The 16,534-nt window shown below is 51.6% G+C and overlaps 1 protein-coding gene across 2 annotated transcripts in view; it reads left to right on the top strand.

Moving 5' to 3' along the window:
• Nucleotides 1-424: 424 nt before the first annotated feature.
• The window catches only part of LOC132579210 (carbonic anhydrase 15-like), a 46,433-nt gene continuing 30,323 nt past the window's right edge, over nt 425-16,534 (top strand). For both annotated transcript variants that reach the window (XM_060249441.1, XM_060249440.1), the window contains exon 1: nt 425-579. In XM_060249441.1, the coding sequence (XP_060105424.1) occupies nt 513-579 (67 nt within the window). In that variant the 5' untranslated portion in view covers nt 425-512. The remainder of the gene's footprint in view (nt 580-16,534) is intronic.

Raw genomic sequence — 16,534 nt, 5'->3', positions numbered from 1 at the left:
CTCAACCCCCCCTTGCTGTGAGATGTTTCCTTGCTGACCTCTGCTGTCCTAGAGCATCTTTGAATTCCATGAAGATACCAGCTGGCCAGGCACCAAAGTCCAGCTATGCCCGCAGTTGTGGGGTCAGGCCCTTCCTTTACCCCACCTTCCCAGCTTGTCCCCCCCCTCACCACTTCTTCTCAGGAGGCAAGGAGTTAAAACCTCATCCCCGGTCTCCTTGTGATGAATATTTAACAGCCGCCAGTGCACAGGCTGGGGCTCCAGATTTCTTTGGCTCTCTTGACAGCGCGGGCTGCTGAAAGAGCCTTCTCTGGTCAGAGGGGCTGCCCGGCGACTGGGGGACCGAGAGAGGCTGCTTGGAGCTGGATCAAAGGTCTTCTCCCTCTCTCTCCTCTCCCCCTTGAATGTGGCACTGAGGAGGCAAGGAAACTGCTGGGCGGATTCTGGCAGCCTGGGTCTCCCTGCACGGCTCTTGGCTGGCGTCTCTCACTTGCCGGCATCTTCCAGGCGCAATGAAGATGTCATGTCTGGGCTTAACTTTTCTCACTTTGCCTCTCGTCATCCGAGCGAGCACAGCAGGTGAGCCCACAGATGTCAGTTGCCTTTGTCGTTTTCAGCAGAGACAGGTGGGTTTGGGAGCACCCCCTCCCCTACATTGTGGATGGGTTGCCAGAGAACTGGGTCCTGTTAGACCAGGGCTCCCCCCACCCCAACCCTTCCTGGCTTCCAAATTCACCCAGCTCTGAACACCTGTCCGTCTGGGAACAGCTGCTGATGCCTGTTGGCATCTCTGCCTGTGGCTGAGCGGAGGCAGCGGGAGACCCCTCGCGCTGGGGGCTTCCCCCGTCTCCCTCCCTGTCATTAAAGAAGGGTGCTGGTTGCAAGATCAGCTTGGCATCATTGTTCTCAGCTGGTGCCTGTCAATCTCGATTTAGAGCTCTGCGTTGTGATTCCTGCCACTTTCATGGGATGCATCTCCCAGGAGGAATTTTTCTTCGTGTTAAGTGGCAGTAACTTTGAAGCGGCTGGGATGCTGTCTGGAATGTTTGCTTGTGTGTGAGAGAGAGAGTTGGGAAGTGTAAGACAGACGTTTTAAAGGATGCATTAGCAGCAGGGTCTGAGTTGCACAGGGCTAGATGCAGCCAAATGTCTTGAGAGTACGCAGGGTGAGCCTATATGCCTGTTGAAGTGACCACGTGGATGGTTCTTCAGCCACTCTCTTATACACCCCCAAATCTTCTTGGTCTTGAACGTGCTCCTGGACTTGTATCTAACTGTTCTGACTTTTTGGTACACGTTTCCTGTTTATTGTGCCTCCTCCCTACCCAACTATTGTGATTAATAGACATACCGCAAAAAGGTGCTTGTGCATGATTTGGGCACATGACGAAGCGGTTGTGCTACAGATTTACTGTGTGCATGACTCAAATGGCACTTCGGGTCAAGTGGACTGGGCCTTGTTGGGAGTCAATTCAGAGTGATTTGGCAGTTGTGAGCGGGGATAGATCAAGAAGACGTACTAGAGTCAGCTACTAGAGTTACTGAAGTTACTAGAGTCAGTCTGGAGGCAAGGAAGGCAGCGTTCCAAGCCATGAAAGGCAAATTTCAGTATTCCTGGGAATCATTATAATTTGCAGGACCCAAGTGTGTGTTTACCTGGAACATACAAATTATATAAGGGTGGTAAGCTCATGCCAAACCAGGGGTAAGGAGCATGGGAGGAGGTACAGCTTGGTGGTAAAGTGCACACTTGATGCCCAGTCCCTGGCATCTCCAGAGATGGAATCACAAGGAACAAAAGAGACCAGACAATAGAATATTATGAGAACAGACAATACAGTTCTAGATGAATCAGCTTGGGGCATGTGACACTGGAATCTGGGACTGGGCTGCCAGAGGTGATTGGAACACCCCATGGGGAGACCCAATCAGGCAAGGGAGGAGTTAACTCTTCCTGTGCCTCCCCCGTTCCTTTCAGAAACGACCCCTTCCTCAGTTACAATATGGATATTTGCCTTTTTCATATGCGGGTTGTAAAACAGCCAATTGGGGCCATTGCTGCATGGAGTTTGATGCTCAGCACAAAGTGGCCCTGTGGCACAGAGTGGTAAGCTGCAGTACTGCAGTTCAAGCTCTGCTCATGACCTGAGTTCGATCCTGGCAGAAGCTGGGTTCAGGTAGCCGGCTCGAGGTTGACTCAGCCTTCCATCCTTCTGAGGTTGGTAAAATGAGTACCCAGCTTGCTGGGGGGAAAGTGTAGATGACTGGGGAAGGCAATGGCAAACTACCCCATAAAAAGTCTGCAGTGAAAATGTGATGCTGCATCACCCCAGAGTCGGAAACGACTGGTGCTTGCACAGGGGGCTACCTTTACCTTTACAAAGTGGTTTTACATTTTCAACTTAACTAGAATTTGCTGTGTTGTGTACTGCGAAACCCCAATTAAAAGTGGTTCATTCTGGCTCTGAAACATTCTGCAGCCCTAGAGATGGGGGTGCTGAGCAGAAAGCAGATGTGCAGCTCATCTGTGTGGAAGCTCAAGCCGCAGTTGGGATCGAAACTCTTTTTGGTGCCATGCCTGAACTTACAGTGCAGTCAAAAGGAGGGCTACACTTGTCTGTCAATTGAAGTTGTTGATAAACTCGTGGTTAGGACAGATGGCTCCATAGGAGTTCATTCATGCATCTTTCCAGTCGGGTATGAACTGTGGGAAAAAGAGGGTGTCTAATTTTTAAAAACAAAAATGGAGCACTTGGGAAAGGGAAGCTAAAGCCTTCCCCTTACCTCTCTGTGTATTGTTGCTCTGTGGGTCAATACTTTTTCTCTCAGCCTGCCTCACTTCCAGAACCAGAGCCTGGTATGCCTTAGTAAGGAATAGAGAGAGTCTATTGGCTTAGTGATGTCTGAGGATGGCATCTGGGTGCAGTAAGATAAGAGCATAATCGCAGGACCAGATAGCTTTGAAAGAGGCTGAGCATACGTCTGGAGGTTATGACTGTTAGTGGCTATGGGTCATGATGATTCTGGGGCACTATACCTCTCTGGACACCAGTTCTGGTTGGGGAAATGGCAGAGGACGACTGTCGCCTTTATGCCTTATTCCTGAGTGCCTCTGGGTCGCCATTCCAGGCAAGAAGATGCTGGACTGGATGGGTTTTTGGTTGGCCCAAGAGGGCTCTTCTTATGTTCTGAAACTGCATAGCAATGAGGTGAGTAATGGAAGCAAAGCAGGAAATAATTCTCACCCGTGTGATTTTTGTCACGTCACCCTGGTATTTTTACTCCAGGAGTAAGATATGTTAAGAAGGATACACACAGCCTGAAACATTAGATGAAAGCCTGACTCCCCAGCCCACCCTAGATGACCCTTGTGTTTTGTTGACATTCCCAGCAGGGCACCCATTGACTCTCTGTTGTGAACTCTGTAGCGTCAGGTGTCATTCAGATGGATGAATGAAGTGAAAGTACAGAATTCCCCAGTGCAATGTATGTATCAGCAGAAATGAGTCTTCTTCCAATGATACACTCTAGTTTGCTGCCAAACGGGAGATTTTTTTAGAGGTTATTATTTTTAAACAAACTGAGTCAACAGGCAGAAGGCCAAATTTCTTCTGTCATTTCTGCTGGAGCTGATCCAGAGCAATCTTGCTGTATGCCGTGGGGTTTTTCCATAAAGGGTCTGGCGGCTTTATAAATGTAAGCACATAAAAGGTTAGCCGTTGTGAGCATTTGAATGCTGCAAGCAGTAGATGAGGTTTTAGCGGGGGAGATGTATTGCAAGGGCTGGCATCTCATTGATGTGAGATTGTTTTTAAAATCTCACCTGCCCTCCATGGAGCGTGGGACATCCTGTATGCCCACCTGCTATTTTATCATCACAACAAGCTTGTGAGGTAGGCTAGGAGGAGAAATGAAGAATGTAGTTAGAATTTTCTCCCTCTCCCATAATGCTAGAACTCAGGGAAGACCTAATGAAGTTGGTCCAGGAACCAGAATGGACAAGAGGAATCGGGGAGGGTGACAGGGTTGCCAGTTCTGACTCAAAGAAATATTTGGGGACTTTGGGAGTGGAGCTAAGAGCAAGGGTGTGACAAGCATGATTGAACTACAAAAGGAGTTCTGGCAATCACATTTAAAGGACCACATGTCTTTTATATGCTTTTCCTCCATTTGGAAACAATGAAGGATAGAGACACCTTCTTTTGGGGCTCATAGAATTGGACCCCTGGTCCAATCTTTTTGAAACTTGGGGGGTGTTTTGAGAAGAGGCATTGGATGCTATACGGAAAATTTGGTGACTCTACCTCAAAAAACAGACCCTGAGAGCCCCAGATACCCATGGATCAATTCTCCATTATACCCTATAACTGATTAAGAGAACAACAGTTATGGCACAAAATGTGTGGATTCCATCATGTTGTAGGTGTGCCCGTATGTTGATTGCACAAATGGAGAGTTACCATACGGTTGTTGTGTCAGAAAATGTATATAAATAAGGACTTTTCTGACTGTTAAAATATTATTTATTCATTTGTTTTAATTCTTCCTTGTGCCCTTAGACTGAAGGCTAACAAAGCAACAGAATTTGCATGGAAATGCAGCCAGATCCTCAGAAGAGTTTCCCCTCTGCCAAATGGCCTCTGAAATAAAACTGCTTTGTTTTATTCATTCATTTATTTAACTTCATTAATATCTTTCTCCTCAGCGGGCACCCAAAGCTGCTTACTTCACTCTCCTGTCCTTTCCATTTTATCCTCACCACAACCCTGTAAGGTAGACAAGGCTGAGACTGTGTGACTGATTGGCTGAGAGTTGGTCCAGCCCTGCCATTAGGCTAACTAGGTGATTGCTTAGGGTGCTGGCTTTCTGGGTGCGCCGAATTGGGAGCCCCCATGTGATTTGGTGATGTTATCAGTGTGGGTGGGGGCACCAGAAGTTAACCTTGCATAGGGTGCCAGACAATCTAGGGCTGTCCCTGGCCCAGGGTCACCCAGCAAGCTTCCATGGCAGAGCAGGGGTTCAAATCGGTCTGTCTCAGATCCTAGCCAAACATTGTAGCCACTGCCTTCCTGAATACTGTAAGCAAAGCCCTGCAGCCTTTCTTGGACTGAGTGTGGTGCTGTGGGGAGGGTGGAGCAGACTGCAGGGACTGAGAGATGCTGTGAAAAAACAGTGCAAGGAGGAAGGATGAAGCACCCTAACTCTCTCCTGCCACCACAGTTCCCCCTCACCCAAAGCTGTTTTTCCTAGCTAGAACTGGCCATTGGGAATTGAGTTCTGCCATGAGAGACAGTGTGCATGGGCAGGCCTCTGTTCACATTGGACTCACACAAGCTTTTGGTTCACTGTATGCACAGTGTGTCCTGTCTCCTGGAGCGAGGCCTTTTCACACAGAAGAGAGTCATCCTAAACTGGATAGTGGAAGCCTGAGGATTTCTTTTCCCTAAGGGGAATGGAATTTGATGCCATGGTCACTAGATGGCGCACTCTGCTCCTTGCAAGCAATGGATCTGAACACCAGTCAGGAGTGTGTTTACCAAATGCCCAGTCCAGTTGTCCCTGATTTCAGCTGAAGAGTGCTGCTTGTGTTATAGTGTATCCCTCCCCAGACAATTTTTCCCTAGAGGACAGAATGCTCTATATAGCCAAGTCTCCTTTTTCTTTTGACATGCCCATTTTACAGATCGTGAGTAGTAGCAGTAGTAGTAGTAGAAGAAGAAGAAGAAGAAGAAGAAGAAGAAGAAGAAGAAATAGTGTAGTAGTGCTGTCAAATTGCAACCAACACATGGCAACCCAAAGACCATGGGATTTTCAAACCAAGAGATGAGCAGAGGAGGTTTGCCACTGCTTGCATCTGCATAGCAACCCCAGTCTTCCTTGGTGGTCTCCCACCCAAGTAATAACCATGCCTCCCCTCCTTAGTTTTCAAGCTCTGACTAGACCTAATCAGGAATAAGACTACTGCCTGGGACTGTTTCCCAGAATACCTGCATGAGACAGTCTCTCTTGTTCCCTTCAGGTGCTTTCTTGAAGCCAGGTGGCTTGTGGCACAACACTGGAGTGTGCTACTGAAACGAACTGAAATTAGCATATATTATTCTCCTGTTTAGCTATCTCTGCCTTCCTCTGCTGTCTCACTTAGGTCAAATTTTAAACTGTAATCTCCCTGGGGCAGGGACTGTTATCCTGCACTTTGTAACTTTTGGCCACTGCGTGTCACAGAGTGTTGGACTGGATGGGCCATTGGCCTGATCCAATATGGCTTCTCTTATGTTCTTATGTGACACAGAGTGTTGGACTGGAGGGGCCATTGACCTGATCCAATATGGCTTCTCTTATGTTCTTATGTGACACAGAGTGTTGGACTGGATGGGCCATTGGCCTGATCCAATATGGCTTCTCTTATGTTCTTATGTCCGGAGCAGTGATGCTCTGTCTTCTTGGTGCTTGGGAGGGGGGGTTACAGTGGGAGGGCTTCTAATTTCCTGGCCCCACCGATGGACCCCCTGATGGCACCTGGTTCTTTTGGCCACTGTGTGACACAGAGTTGGACTGGATGGGCCACTGCCTGATCCAACATGGCTTCTCTTATGTTCTTGTTCTCTTATGTAACGTGCTGTGTAATTGGGACAATGATAATAACAGTATCTAGCAATACCACAAAATCAGCTTTCAACCATTTGGAATAAGAACATAAGAGAAGCCATGTTGGATCAGGCCAACGGCCCATCCAGTCCAACACTCTGTGTCACACAGTGGCAAAATTTTTTATATATACACACACACTGTGGCTAATAGCCACTGATGGACCTGTGCTCCATATTTTTTATCTAAACCCCTCTTGAAGGTGGCTATACTTGTGGCCGCCACCACCTCCGGTGGCAGTGAATTCCACATGTTAATCACCCTTTGGGTGAAGAATCATAGAGCTGGAAGGGATCTCCAGGGTAATCTAGTCCAACCCCCTGCACAATGCATGAAATTTACAAATACCTCCCCCAAATATTAAAATAATAGATCAAGATGGGTACTCATGTTAGTGTGTCTGTAGAAGAGAGCAGGGATTCACAGAAGCTCATATCCTGGTACAAATTTTGCTAGTTTTGAACATATTAAAATGGATGTGATCCTGCAGGAAACAGATATGGTTGACAGGGCTTTTTTGTTGAGCAGGAACGCAGTTCCAGCTAGCTTAGCATCAGGGGGTATAGCTTAATGTGCAAATGAGTTCCTGCTGGGCTTTTTCTACAAAAAAGCAACCTGTGTGAAACAATTGTGATGTCAGGGGGTGTAGCCTAATATACAAATGAGTTTCCCGCTGGACTTTTACTACAAAAAAAGCACTGATCGTTGATATTATTAATGTTTTTATTCAGGAAACTCATGCCCCATCTTTCTGTTAAGACTATAGAGTAGCTCACCGTGATGAACAGGACAAAATGTCCATCCCCAGAAAGAACAATGACCAAAACATGCCAATTTTAAAACAGTGACACACATTCCATTAATATTAAAAGCAACAGTATAAAAAGGTAAAAGCAGCATTTTAAAACAAGATTTTAATTTGTTTAAACCAGATCTCTGATCTTGTGAAAGTCTGTAAAACAATCTGTGTGACGTTATCTTAGGTTTTTTTTTTCCAAATCAAGTGATCAAAAAATAGCACATGGAGAAAAATAAAAGATCCATCTATTATTAACAGTGTAACATTACTAAAACATTGAAGCCACATTACATACACATGTGCTGTCAAGTTGCAGCCGACGTATGGCAATCTCAGCTAGTGGCTTTCAAGGCAAGGGGGAAGCAGAGGTAGTTTTGCCATTCCCTTCCTCTACAGAGTCTTCCTTGGTGCTCTCCCCTCCAAGTACTCATCCTGCTGAACTTCTGGGATCTGATGAGATTGAACTAACACCTTCCCTCTCAAAGACACACTGAATATATTATTTAATAATTCTATCAGAAAAGTACACTTTTACCCTGGCCTTTTTCCAAGGGGCTCATGGAAATAATACATGATTCTACCCTCCTCAACAGTAGAAGAAGTAACCCTCCTCAGCCCTGAAGGAGTGAGCAGTGACTCACGAAAACGCCCTGCCACAAATGTTGTTAGTCTTTACTCTGCTCTTGCTCTTTTCTACTGCATCAGACAGACCAATAGGGCTACCCATCTTGATCTACTCTCCTCAAGTTTACCCCTTGCAACAACCCTATGAGGCAAACTGCGTGAGTGAGGCACTGGCCCAAGGTCACACATTGAATTTCATGGTAGAGTGGATCATCAGATCTCTCAAATCCTAGTCATGTGTTCTTACCACTTCACCACATAGTACCACACAGTGCCATCCTAAGCAGGGCTACTCAAAATACCATACAAGGCTATTCACTAGGGCTTCCTTCCAAGCTGTAGGAATTTTTGTTGTTCAGTTGCACAGCCGAGTCTGACTCTTTGCGACCCCGTGGACCAAGTCACGGCAGGCCCTCCTGTCTTCCACCATCATCTGAAGTCCATTCAAATTCATGTTAGTTACATCAGTAACGCTGTCCAGCCACCTCATCTTTTGCTGTCCCCTTCTTCTTTTGCCTTCTGTCTTTCCCAGTGTAGGAATACACAGCTTTAAAAGAGGATTAGACAGATTCATTGAGGATAAGTCTTATCAATGGCTAGGAGCCACAGTGACTGGGGGAACCTCCACCTTCACAGGCACCAGTTCTCTGAATCCCAGAGCCAGGATGCCACATCAGGGGAAGGCCTCTGCCTCTATGTCCTGTTGGTGGTCCTCCAGAGAAACTGGCTGTGTGAGATGGAATGCTGGACTTGATGAACCACGGGACTAGTCCATCAGGACTCTTCTTATCTTCTTATGTCAATGTGTCGTGCCTGCCCCTGCTGACTCAGAGCAGGTGCCTGCTGCTGACCCCGCCCCTGCTGTGCAGATGCCTTCAGCAACAGAGGACGTAAGTCCTGAAGGAGCCAGCCAGCAGCAGGGGCCACCTGAAACCAATCTGGCCACACCAGGTACTAGCTCATCTCCCCCAGACTCACCAACACCTGGGGCCCGCCTGCGCGAGAGGAGACGCCTGGAATTCAGGAACAGGCGTAGAGAGGCGCGCATGCGGGCTAGAAGAGATCTGAGCCCGGAGTTCTAACGAGCCAATTAGCCAGCAGTATATCTGGGATCCTGGCCTCAGGCCAAACTGTGCTGGCAACAAGCGAACACCCTTGGATGTGTCTGCGTCTCGCACCCCTTGCTTCGGAAAGAACCTGTGCATTCCTGACCCGGCCTGACCCATAGACTGGTATTCTGGACTCTGGCTTTGCTTATCGGACTGGCTTAGGTATCGTTTGATCTCGGCTTTGCTTCCCGGCTTCTGACTCTCGGCTCTGTTTCCCGGCTTCTGACTTTCGGCTCGGCTCCCCGGCTCCTGACTCTCGGCTTCCCTGACCAAGCTTCCGTCTCACCCTCCAGCCTGCCTGTTTACGTTATCAATCAACTGGACTGTTTTACGACCACTCCCTGTGCTTCGCCTGGGCTGTCTGCGAGAGGTCCTGGCTCGTTGCCAGGACGATAGCAGCCGCAGCTTCGTGTCAGAGACTCGGGCCGTGACAGCTTGCCAGCACCCAAAACTCACCAGGCACGCTCATGACGGACCAAGCGGCAGGAGGCATGGACCCCTTGCCGGGGCTCCTAGACCAGGTGCAGCAATTAACCCAAGCGGTGATTACTCTGCAGCAGCAGACTGCGTCCAATGCCGTGGCCTTGGCTGCCGCCGCTGCTCCCCGCTCTCGCTGCCCGGTGAGCATTCCTGAGAAATTCGCAGGAAACTTGGAAGAGTTCCCTGCCTTCCTCGCCCAGTGTGAACTATACATGGAGATAAGGCAGGGCGACTTCCCTACAGACAAAACAAAAGTCTGTTTTATCCTGAGCCTGCTTAAAGGGCCAGCGGCCAAGTGGGCCACTCCTCTGCTGCTAGAGCCCTCGCCGCTGCTAGCAGACTACACACGGTTCAAGGCACACTTCCAGGCCGCCTATGCCAACCCTGTGCGTGCTGAGACAGCTAATCGCAAGATACGGGCTCTGCACCAAGGCCAGAACTCTGTGTCTCAGTATACCACAGAGTTCCAGCTGCTGGCTCAAGACCTGGCCTGGAATGAAGCTGCCTTGGTGGACCAGTACACTGAAGGCCTCTCCGATGCCGTCCTGGACGAACTGGCACGCACCGACCGCCCAGCCGCCCTCCAGGACCTGATCCTGCTGTGTCTACGCATTGATGGGCGACTGCAAGGTCGGCGCCAGAGGCAGAAGAGGGGCACTACTCCAACAAGGCCCCCCCCGGCGGCTCCCGTTCCAGGTACCCCAGCTTTACCGCCGGCTGTAGAACCCATGCAGCTGGGCGGCGCCCGCCCTCGCCTGACCCCTGAGGAGAAGAACCGACGGCGCACCCACAACCTGTGCCTGTATTGTGGAGGGGACGGGCATTTTGCAAGCTCCTGCCCGGCCAAATCAAAGCGCACCCCGAGCTCCGCTGCCTCGGTAAAAGGCCAGCCCCAGGTCTAGCCGGATCTCCTGGCCTGGGGCACTCCTTGAGGTCCTCTAGCTCCGTCCATCCACCACCCACCCCGTTCCTGGTCCCGATCCGCCTGCAGCTTCCCGACGACCGGTGGATCTTCGTCCATGCCATGTTGGACTCAGGGGCTGCCTGCTGCTACATGGACAGCCACTTTGCCAAGGAGCATGGCGTCCCCGTTCGGGAAAAGGGAACTCCTACACTGGTCGAGGCAGTGGATGGTCGTCTGCTGCGCTCGGGGCCGGTCCGCCACGAAACTCTACCACTCGTTTTGTGGGTCCAACAGCGCCAAGGGAAGCAGACCTTCGATTTGGCCCGCATGCCACGCTTCCCTGTTATCTTGGGCCTGTCCTGGCTGCAAGCCCACAACCCCCATGTGGACTGGGTGCAACGTGAACTGAGCTTTTCGAGTACCCTCGCACCCTGTTCCCCGCTACCACCCGACTCGACTCAGGTGCCGCCTGTCAACCAACCCGGTTCCCCACGCACCACCAGCCTCCTGGGGGCCGCCACCACACTCCCAACTCCCTACCAGGAGTTCGCGGACGTCTTCAATGAGAAGGAAGCAGACCAGCTTCCCCCACATCGGCCCTACGATTGCGCCATCGACCTGGTGCCCGGCGCTCCGCTACCCGCGGGCCGCCTGTACCCCATGGCAGACCCGGAACTGGCTGCCCTCCGGGAGTACTTGGACAAGAACTTGGCCCGAGGGTTCATTAGACCCTCCACCTCGCCCCTGTCTTCACCTGTCCTGTTCGTTAAGAAGAAGACCGGGGACCTGCGACTCTGCAACGACTACCGGGCCCTCAATAAGATTAACATTCGGAACCGCTACCCGCTCCCACTGATCCCTGAGCTCCTCGACCGCGTCAAAGGGGCCACGATCTACACCAAGCTCGACCTTCGCGGGGCCTACAACTTGGTTCGTATCAAAGCCGGGGATGAGTGGAAGACCGCTTTTGGCACCAGGTATGGCCAATACGAACATCTGGTCATGCCCTTTGGGCTCACCAATGCCCCCGCCGTCTTCCAACATTTTATGAATGACGTTTTCCGTGACCTGCTAGACCGGTTCCTGATCATTTATTTAGATGACATTTTGGTCTACTCTGCATCCGAACAGGAGCACATCCACCACGTCCGCCAGGTGCTACAGCGACTCCGAGCCAATCGCCTGTATGCCAAGCTGGAGAAATGTGCTTTCCACCTCCAGTCCGTTGAGTTCCTGGGGCACATCATTTCCCCCCAGGGAACCCAGATGGATCCGCGGAAGGTCGACGCCATCCTTCAATGGCAGGCCCCTCGAAGTCGGAAGGACATCCAGCGCCTCCTGGGCTTCGCCAATTATTACAGGCAATTCATCGCGGGCTACGCCGACCTCACCAAGCCCTTGACCAGACTCCTCCGACCGAAGGAGCCCTTTCAGTGGACCCCCGAAGCCGACCGGGCCTTCCGCCAGCTCAAGCAGAGTTTTTCCTCCAGTCCCCTTCTGCGGTACCCTGACCCGAGCTTGCCCTTCATGGTGGAAGCGGACGCCTCCAATGTGGCCCTCGGAGCCGTGCTCTCCCAGCGGGACGAGCCTAGCCAGCCATGGCAGCCCTGCGCCTACTACTCCCGGCAGCTCTCGGCTGCCGAACGCAATTACACCATTTGGGAGAGAGAGCTCCTGGCTATCAAGGTGGCCTTTGAGGTCTGGCGCCACCACCTTGAGGGGGCCAGGCATCCGGTCCAAGTCTTCACCGACCATCGTAACCTGGAACATTTGCAGACCACCCGCCGGCTGAACCAGCGGCAGATCCGGTGGTCCCTGTTCTTCTCACGATTTGACTTTACCATCACCTACGTCCCGCACTCCCAGAACCAGAGAGCCGACGCTCTGTCCCGCCGGCCGGACTATAACACCTCTAGTGCCACCGAAGCCCCCAGGGCTAGTATTCTGCCACCCTCGGTCTTTGCCGCCACTCTGACCGCACCCGCCCTGGTGGCCGAGATACAGGCCAGCCAAGACACCGACCCGTGGGCGCAGAAACACCTGCAGGAACCGCAGCAAGACCCTGCCGGAGAACTATCCACCCGGGATGGGCTGCTCTACCATCGGGAGCAGTTGTACGTCCCTCCCGGGCCTCTCCGATCCCGCATCCTCCGGCTGGCCCACGATGCCCCCCCGGCTGGGCACTTCGGGCAGCACAAGACCGCCCATCTGTTGACCCGGGACTTCTGGTGGCCTCGCGTCCGAGCGGACGTTAGTCGCTACGTGGCTTCTTGCGAGGTCTGCCGCCGAGCCAAGAACGTACCGGCCAAGCCCTCCGGTCTCCTGCAACCCCTGCCGACTCCCGCCGGTCCCTGGGACGTGGTGTCCATGGACTTTATCGTAGACCTGCCACGATCCCAGGGCCACACCTGCATTTTCGTTGTGGTGGACCTGTTCACCAAAATGGCCCACTTCGTCCCCTGTGCCAGAGTACCATCCGGGCCGGAGACTGCCCAGCTGTACCTAAACCACGTCTTCCGCCTGCACGGGTTACCCACGCAGGTCATCTCGGATCGGGGCCCACAATTCACATCCCGCTTTTGGCAGGCCTTCCAGCACGGTTTGGGGACAGAACTACACCTGTCTTCCGCCTACCATCCCCAGACCGACGGGCAGACCGAGCGGACCAACGCCACCTTGGAGCAGTACTTGCGCTGCTATACCAGCTATCAGCAAGACAACTGGGCCACTCTGCTACCCCTGGCAGAGTTCGCGTATAACAACGCAGTCCACAGCTCTACGCGGACCACGCCGTTTGCCGCCAACTATGGACTGCACCCCCGATTCTTCCCTCCGCTCGGCCCCTCCGCCAACGTTCCCGCAGCCACCGACCGACTTGAGGAACTCCACGCGCTCCACGCCCTCCTGCGCACTCAGCTCCAGCGCGCCAAGGACGCTTACAAACTGGCCGCGGACCGACATCGCCAGGACGGAGCCCCCCTCAAGGTCGGAGATTCTGTCTGGCTCTCGACCCGGTACCTCCGGACTCCTGGCCGGTCCTCCAAGCTAACCGATCGGTTCATCGGGCCCTTCCCCATAGAGGCGCAAGTCAACCCCGTGGCATTCCGCCTACGCCTTCCGGCCCACCTCCGGATACACCCCGTATTCCACCGCTCCCTCCTCCAACCAGCGGCAGCGCCGGACCCAAACAGGGACGTTCCACCACCGCCTCCGCCACCGGTGCTGGTGGACGATGAGGAAGAGTTTGAAGTCCACCAGATCCTAGACTCCCGGCTGCACCGAGGTCAACTCCAGTACCTGGTGGACTGGGAAGGCTACCCTCCCGAGGATCGCTCCTGGGAACCGGCTGCCCACCTGCATACCCCTGACCTGCTCCGGCAGTTTCATGAGGCCTACCCAGATAAGCCAGGCGGCTTGGATGAGGGGGGGCCTGAGGGGGGGGATAGTGTCGTGCCTGCCCCTGCTGACTCAGAGCAGGTGCCTGCTGCTGACCCCGCCCCTGCTGTGCAGATGCCTTCAGCAACAGAGGACGTAAGTCCTGAAGGAGCCAGCCAGCAGCAGGGGCCACCTGAAACCAATCTGGCCACACCAGGTACTAGCTCATCTCCCCCAGACTCACCAACACCTGGGGCCCGCCTGCGCGAGAGGAGACGCCTGGAATTCAGGAACAGGCGTAGAGAGGCGCGCATGCGGGCTAGAAGAGATCTGAGCCCGGAGTTCTAACGAGCCAATTAGCCAGCAGTATATCTGGGATCCTGGCCTCAGGCCAAACTGTGCTGGCAACAAGCGAACACCCTTGGATGTGTCTGCGTCTCGCACCCCTTGCTTCGGAAAGAACCTGTGCATTCCTGACCCGGCCTGACCCATAGACTGGTATTCTGGACTCTGGCTTTGCTTATCGGACTGGCTTAGGTATCGTTTGATCTCGGCTTTGCTTCCCGGCTTCTGACTCTCGGCTCTGTTTCCCGGCTTCTGACTTTCGGCTCGGCTCCCCGGCTCCTGACTCTCGGCTTCCCTGACCAAGCTTCCGTCTCACCCTCCAGCCTGCCTGTTTACGTTATCAATCAACTGGACTGTTTTACGACCACTCCCTGTGCTTCGCCTGGGCTGTCTGCGAGAGGTCCTGGCTCGTTGCCAGGACGATAGCAGCCGCAGCTTCGTGTCAGAGACTCGGGCCGTGACACAATGACAGAAAGTTGCCAGTAAGTACCCATTCAATATTAGTAAACAGACACTTTCATTTGACTATTAAACTGTTCTCTGCATACATCAGACCTTGGATCATTAAGGTATAATTTGATCACAACTTCTAAGAACCCATTTTTATAATTCATAATGGTTTAGAACAGTAATTAATATGAAATTAAAGAGATTAAGTCAATTTTTCCCTCCATGCTTTGTTACCAGGTAACCTAAAGCTGAAGTAATCTTTTCAGTGATAATAAACATCCTTTAGTGACCTCTTCCTCACCAGTTCAGACAATAAATTGATCACACATTCTTGAGGTAAAACAACCTAATCTAGGATTTCTGCTAGTCAGCAGCTTTACATATTAACTTGAAGAGATAATGGCGGAGCCCTCGACTCTTTAATTACCTGGAAGACTATGGCCCTGTAACACTTCACCTCTTCCCAAATATATCCTGAACCAGGGCATGACCTAAGAAAGGAGCTTGGTTCCTTCACAACATTGGCTTCTTCAAGAGCAACACAATGCCATCATTTGTTGTAAACAAATAAAGCGACCTCTGATTGCAAAGACAATAGACGTTACATGTTTGGAAGAAGCTTTCAGTGCATCCTCTTTAAGCTCAGCCAGACAGGCAATTAAAGACTTCAGGCTTTAGGTCAAACTCAGGGCAGCCAGGGGGTCAAATGGAATAGGACTTTAGGACAAAAGATTATGAAAACAGAGTGCCAATTCCGAGTTAAAAAAATCTGAAGATATGGGGATGAGTCCTGTGGAGGGCAGGGTTCGGGAAGGGGATGACCTCAAGAGGTGAGAATGCTGTAGAGTCCACCCTCCAAATCAGCCATTTTTTCCAGGGGCACTAATCTCTGTCATTCACAGATCAGTTGTAATTCTAGAGGTCTCCAGGCTCCACTTGGAGGTTGGTAGGTAAGCCTGAGTCTATATTTCTGGATGTCCCTCTGGAATCCTAAAGGCTCACCTCCTCCAGGTCAGACTCCCTTAAGAACATAAGAGAAGCCATGTTGGATCAGGCCAACGGCCCATCCAGTCCAACACACTGTATTACATAGTGGCCAATAATTTATATATATACATACATATATATACACACTGTGGCTAATAGCCACTGATGAACCTCTGCTCCATATTTTTATCTAACCCCCTCTTGAAGCTGGCTATGCCTGTAGCTGCCACCACCTTCTGTGGCAGTGAATTCCACATGTTAATCACCTTTTGGGTGAAGAAGTACCTTCTTCATTTCCATTCAGTCTACTCTTCTCTTCTGTACATTGTAGGGTTTCCAGATGGGGGAATTACCAGGAATAGGAGGGAGGTGTAGGTGATATTGCCAGCAACATGGCTAAGTCACTTCTGGCATGTACTGGAAGTGACATCGAGGTGACACTCTAATATTTGGGCAAAAACTCTATGGGAAAAATGGCTTCTACCATAGAGTTTTTGCCCATATGCCAGAGTGTTGCCCCAGCATCACCGACATGTTGTCGTCACTTCTGATGCACACCGGAAGTGAGGTCATCACATTGCTGGGGTCAAAGCCTGGGCTTCCCTCTCTGTCCTGGTCAGTCCCTCCCTACCAACCACCTAATTGGCATCAGGGGATGGGGCTTGGTGGTGGGGTGCCCCAACCTTCACAAGGGGGAGTCTGACAACTCTAGTACATTGCAGCACCGTTACCTCTACTCAGGGGTTTTTTTGTAGCAGGAACTCCTTTGCATATTAGGCCACAACCCCCTGATGTAGCCAATCCTCCATGAGCGTA

Source organism: Heteronotia binoei, chromosome 11, assembly GCF_032191835.1.
Source record: "Heteronotia binoei isolate CCM8104 ecotype False Entrance Well chromosome 11, APGP_CSIRO_Hbin_v1, whole genome shotgun sequence".
Taxonomy (NCBI): domain Eukaryota; kingdom Metazoa; phylum Chordata; class Lepidosauria; order Squamata; family Gekkonidae; genus Heteronotia; species Heteronotia binoei.
The sequence above is the reverse complement of the archived record's forward strand: the minus strand, read 5'-3'. Positions and strand labels throughout refer to the sequence as shown.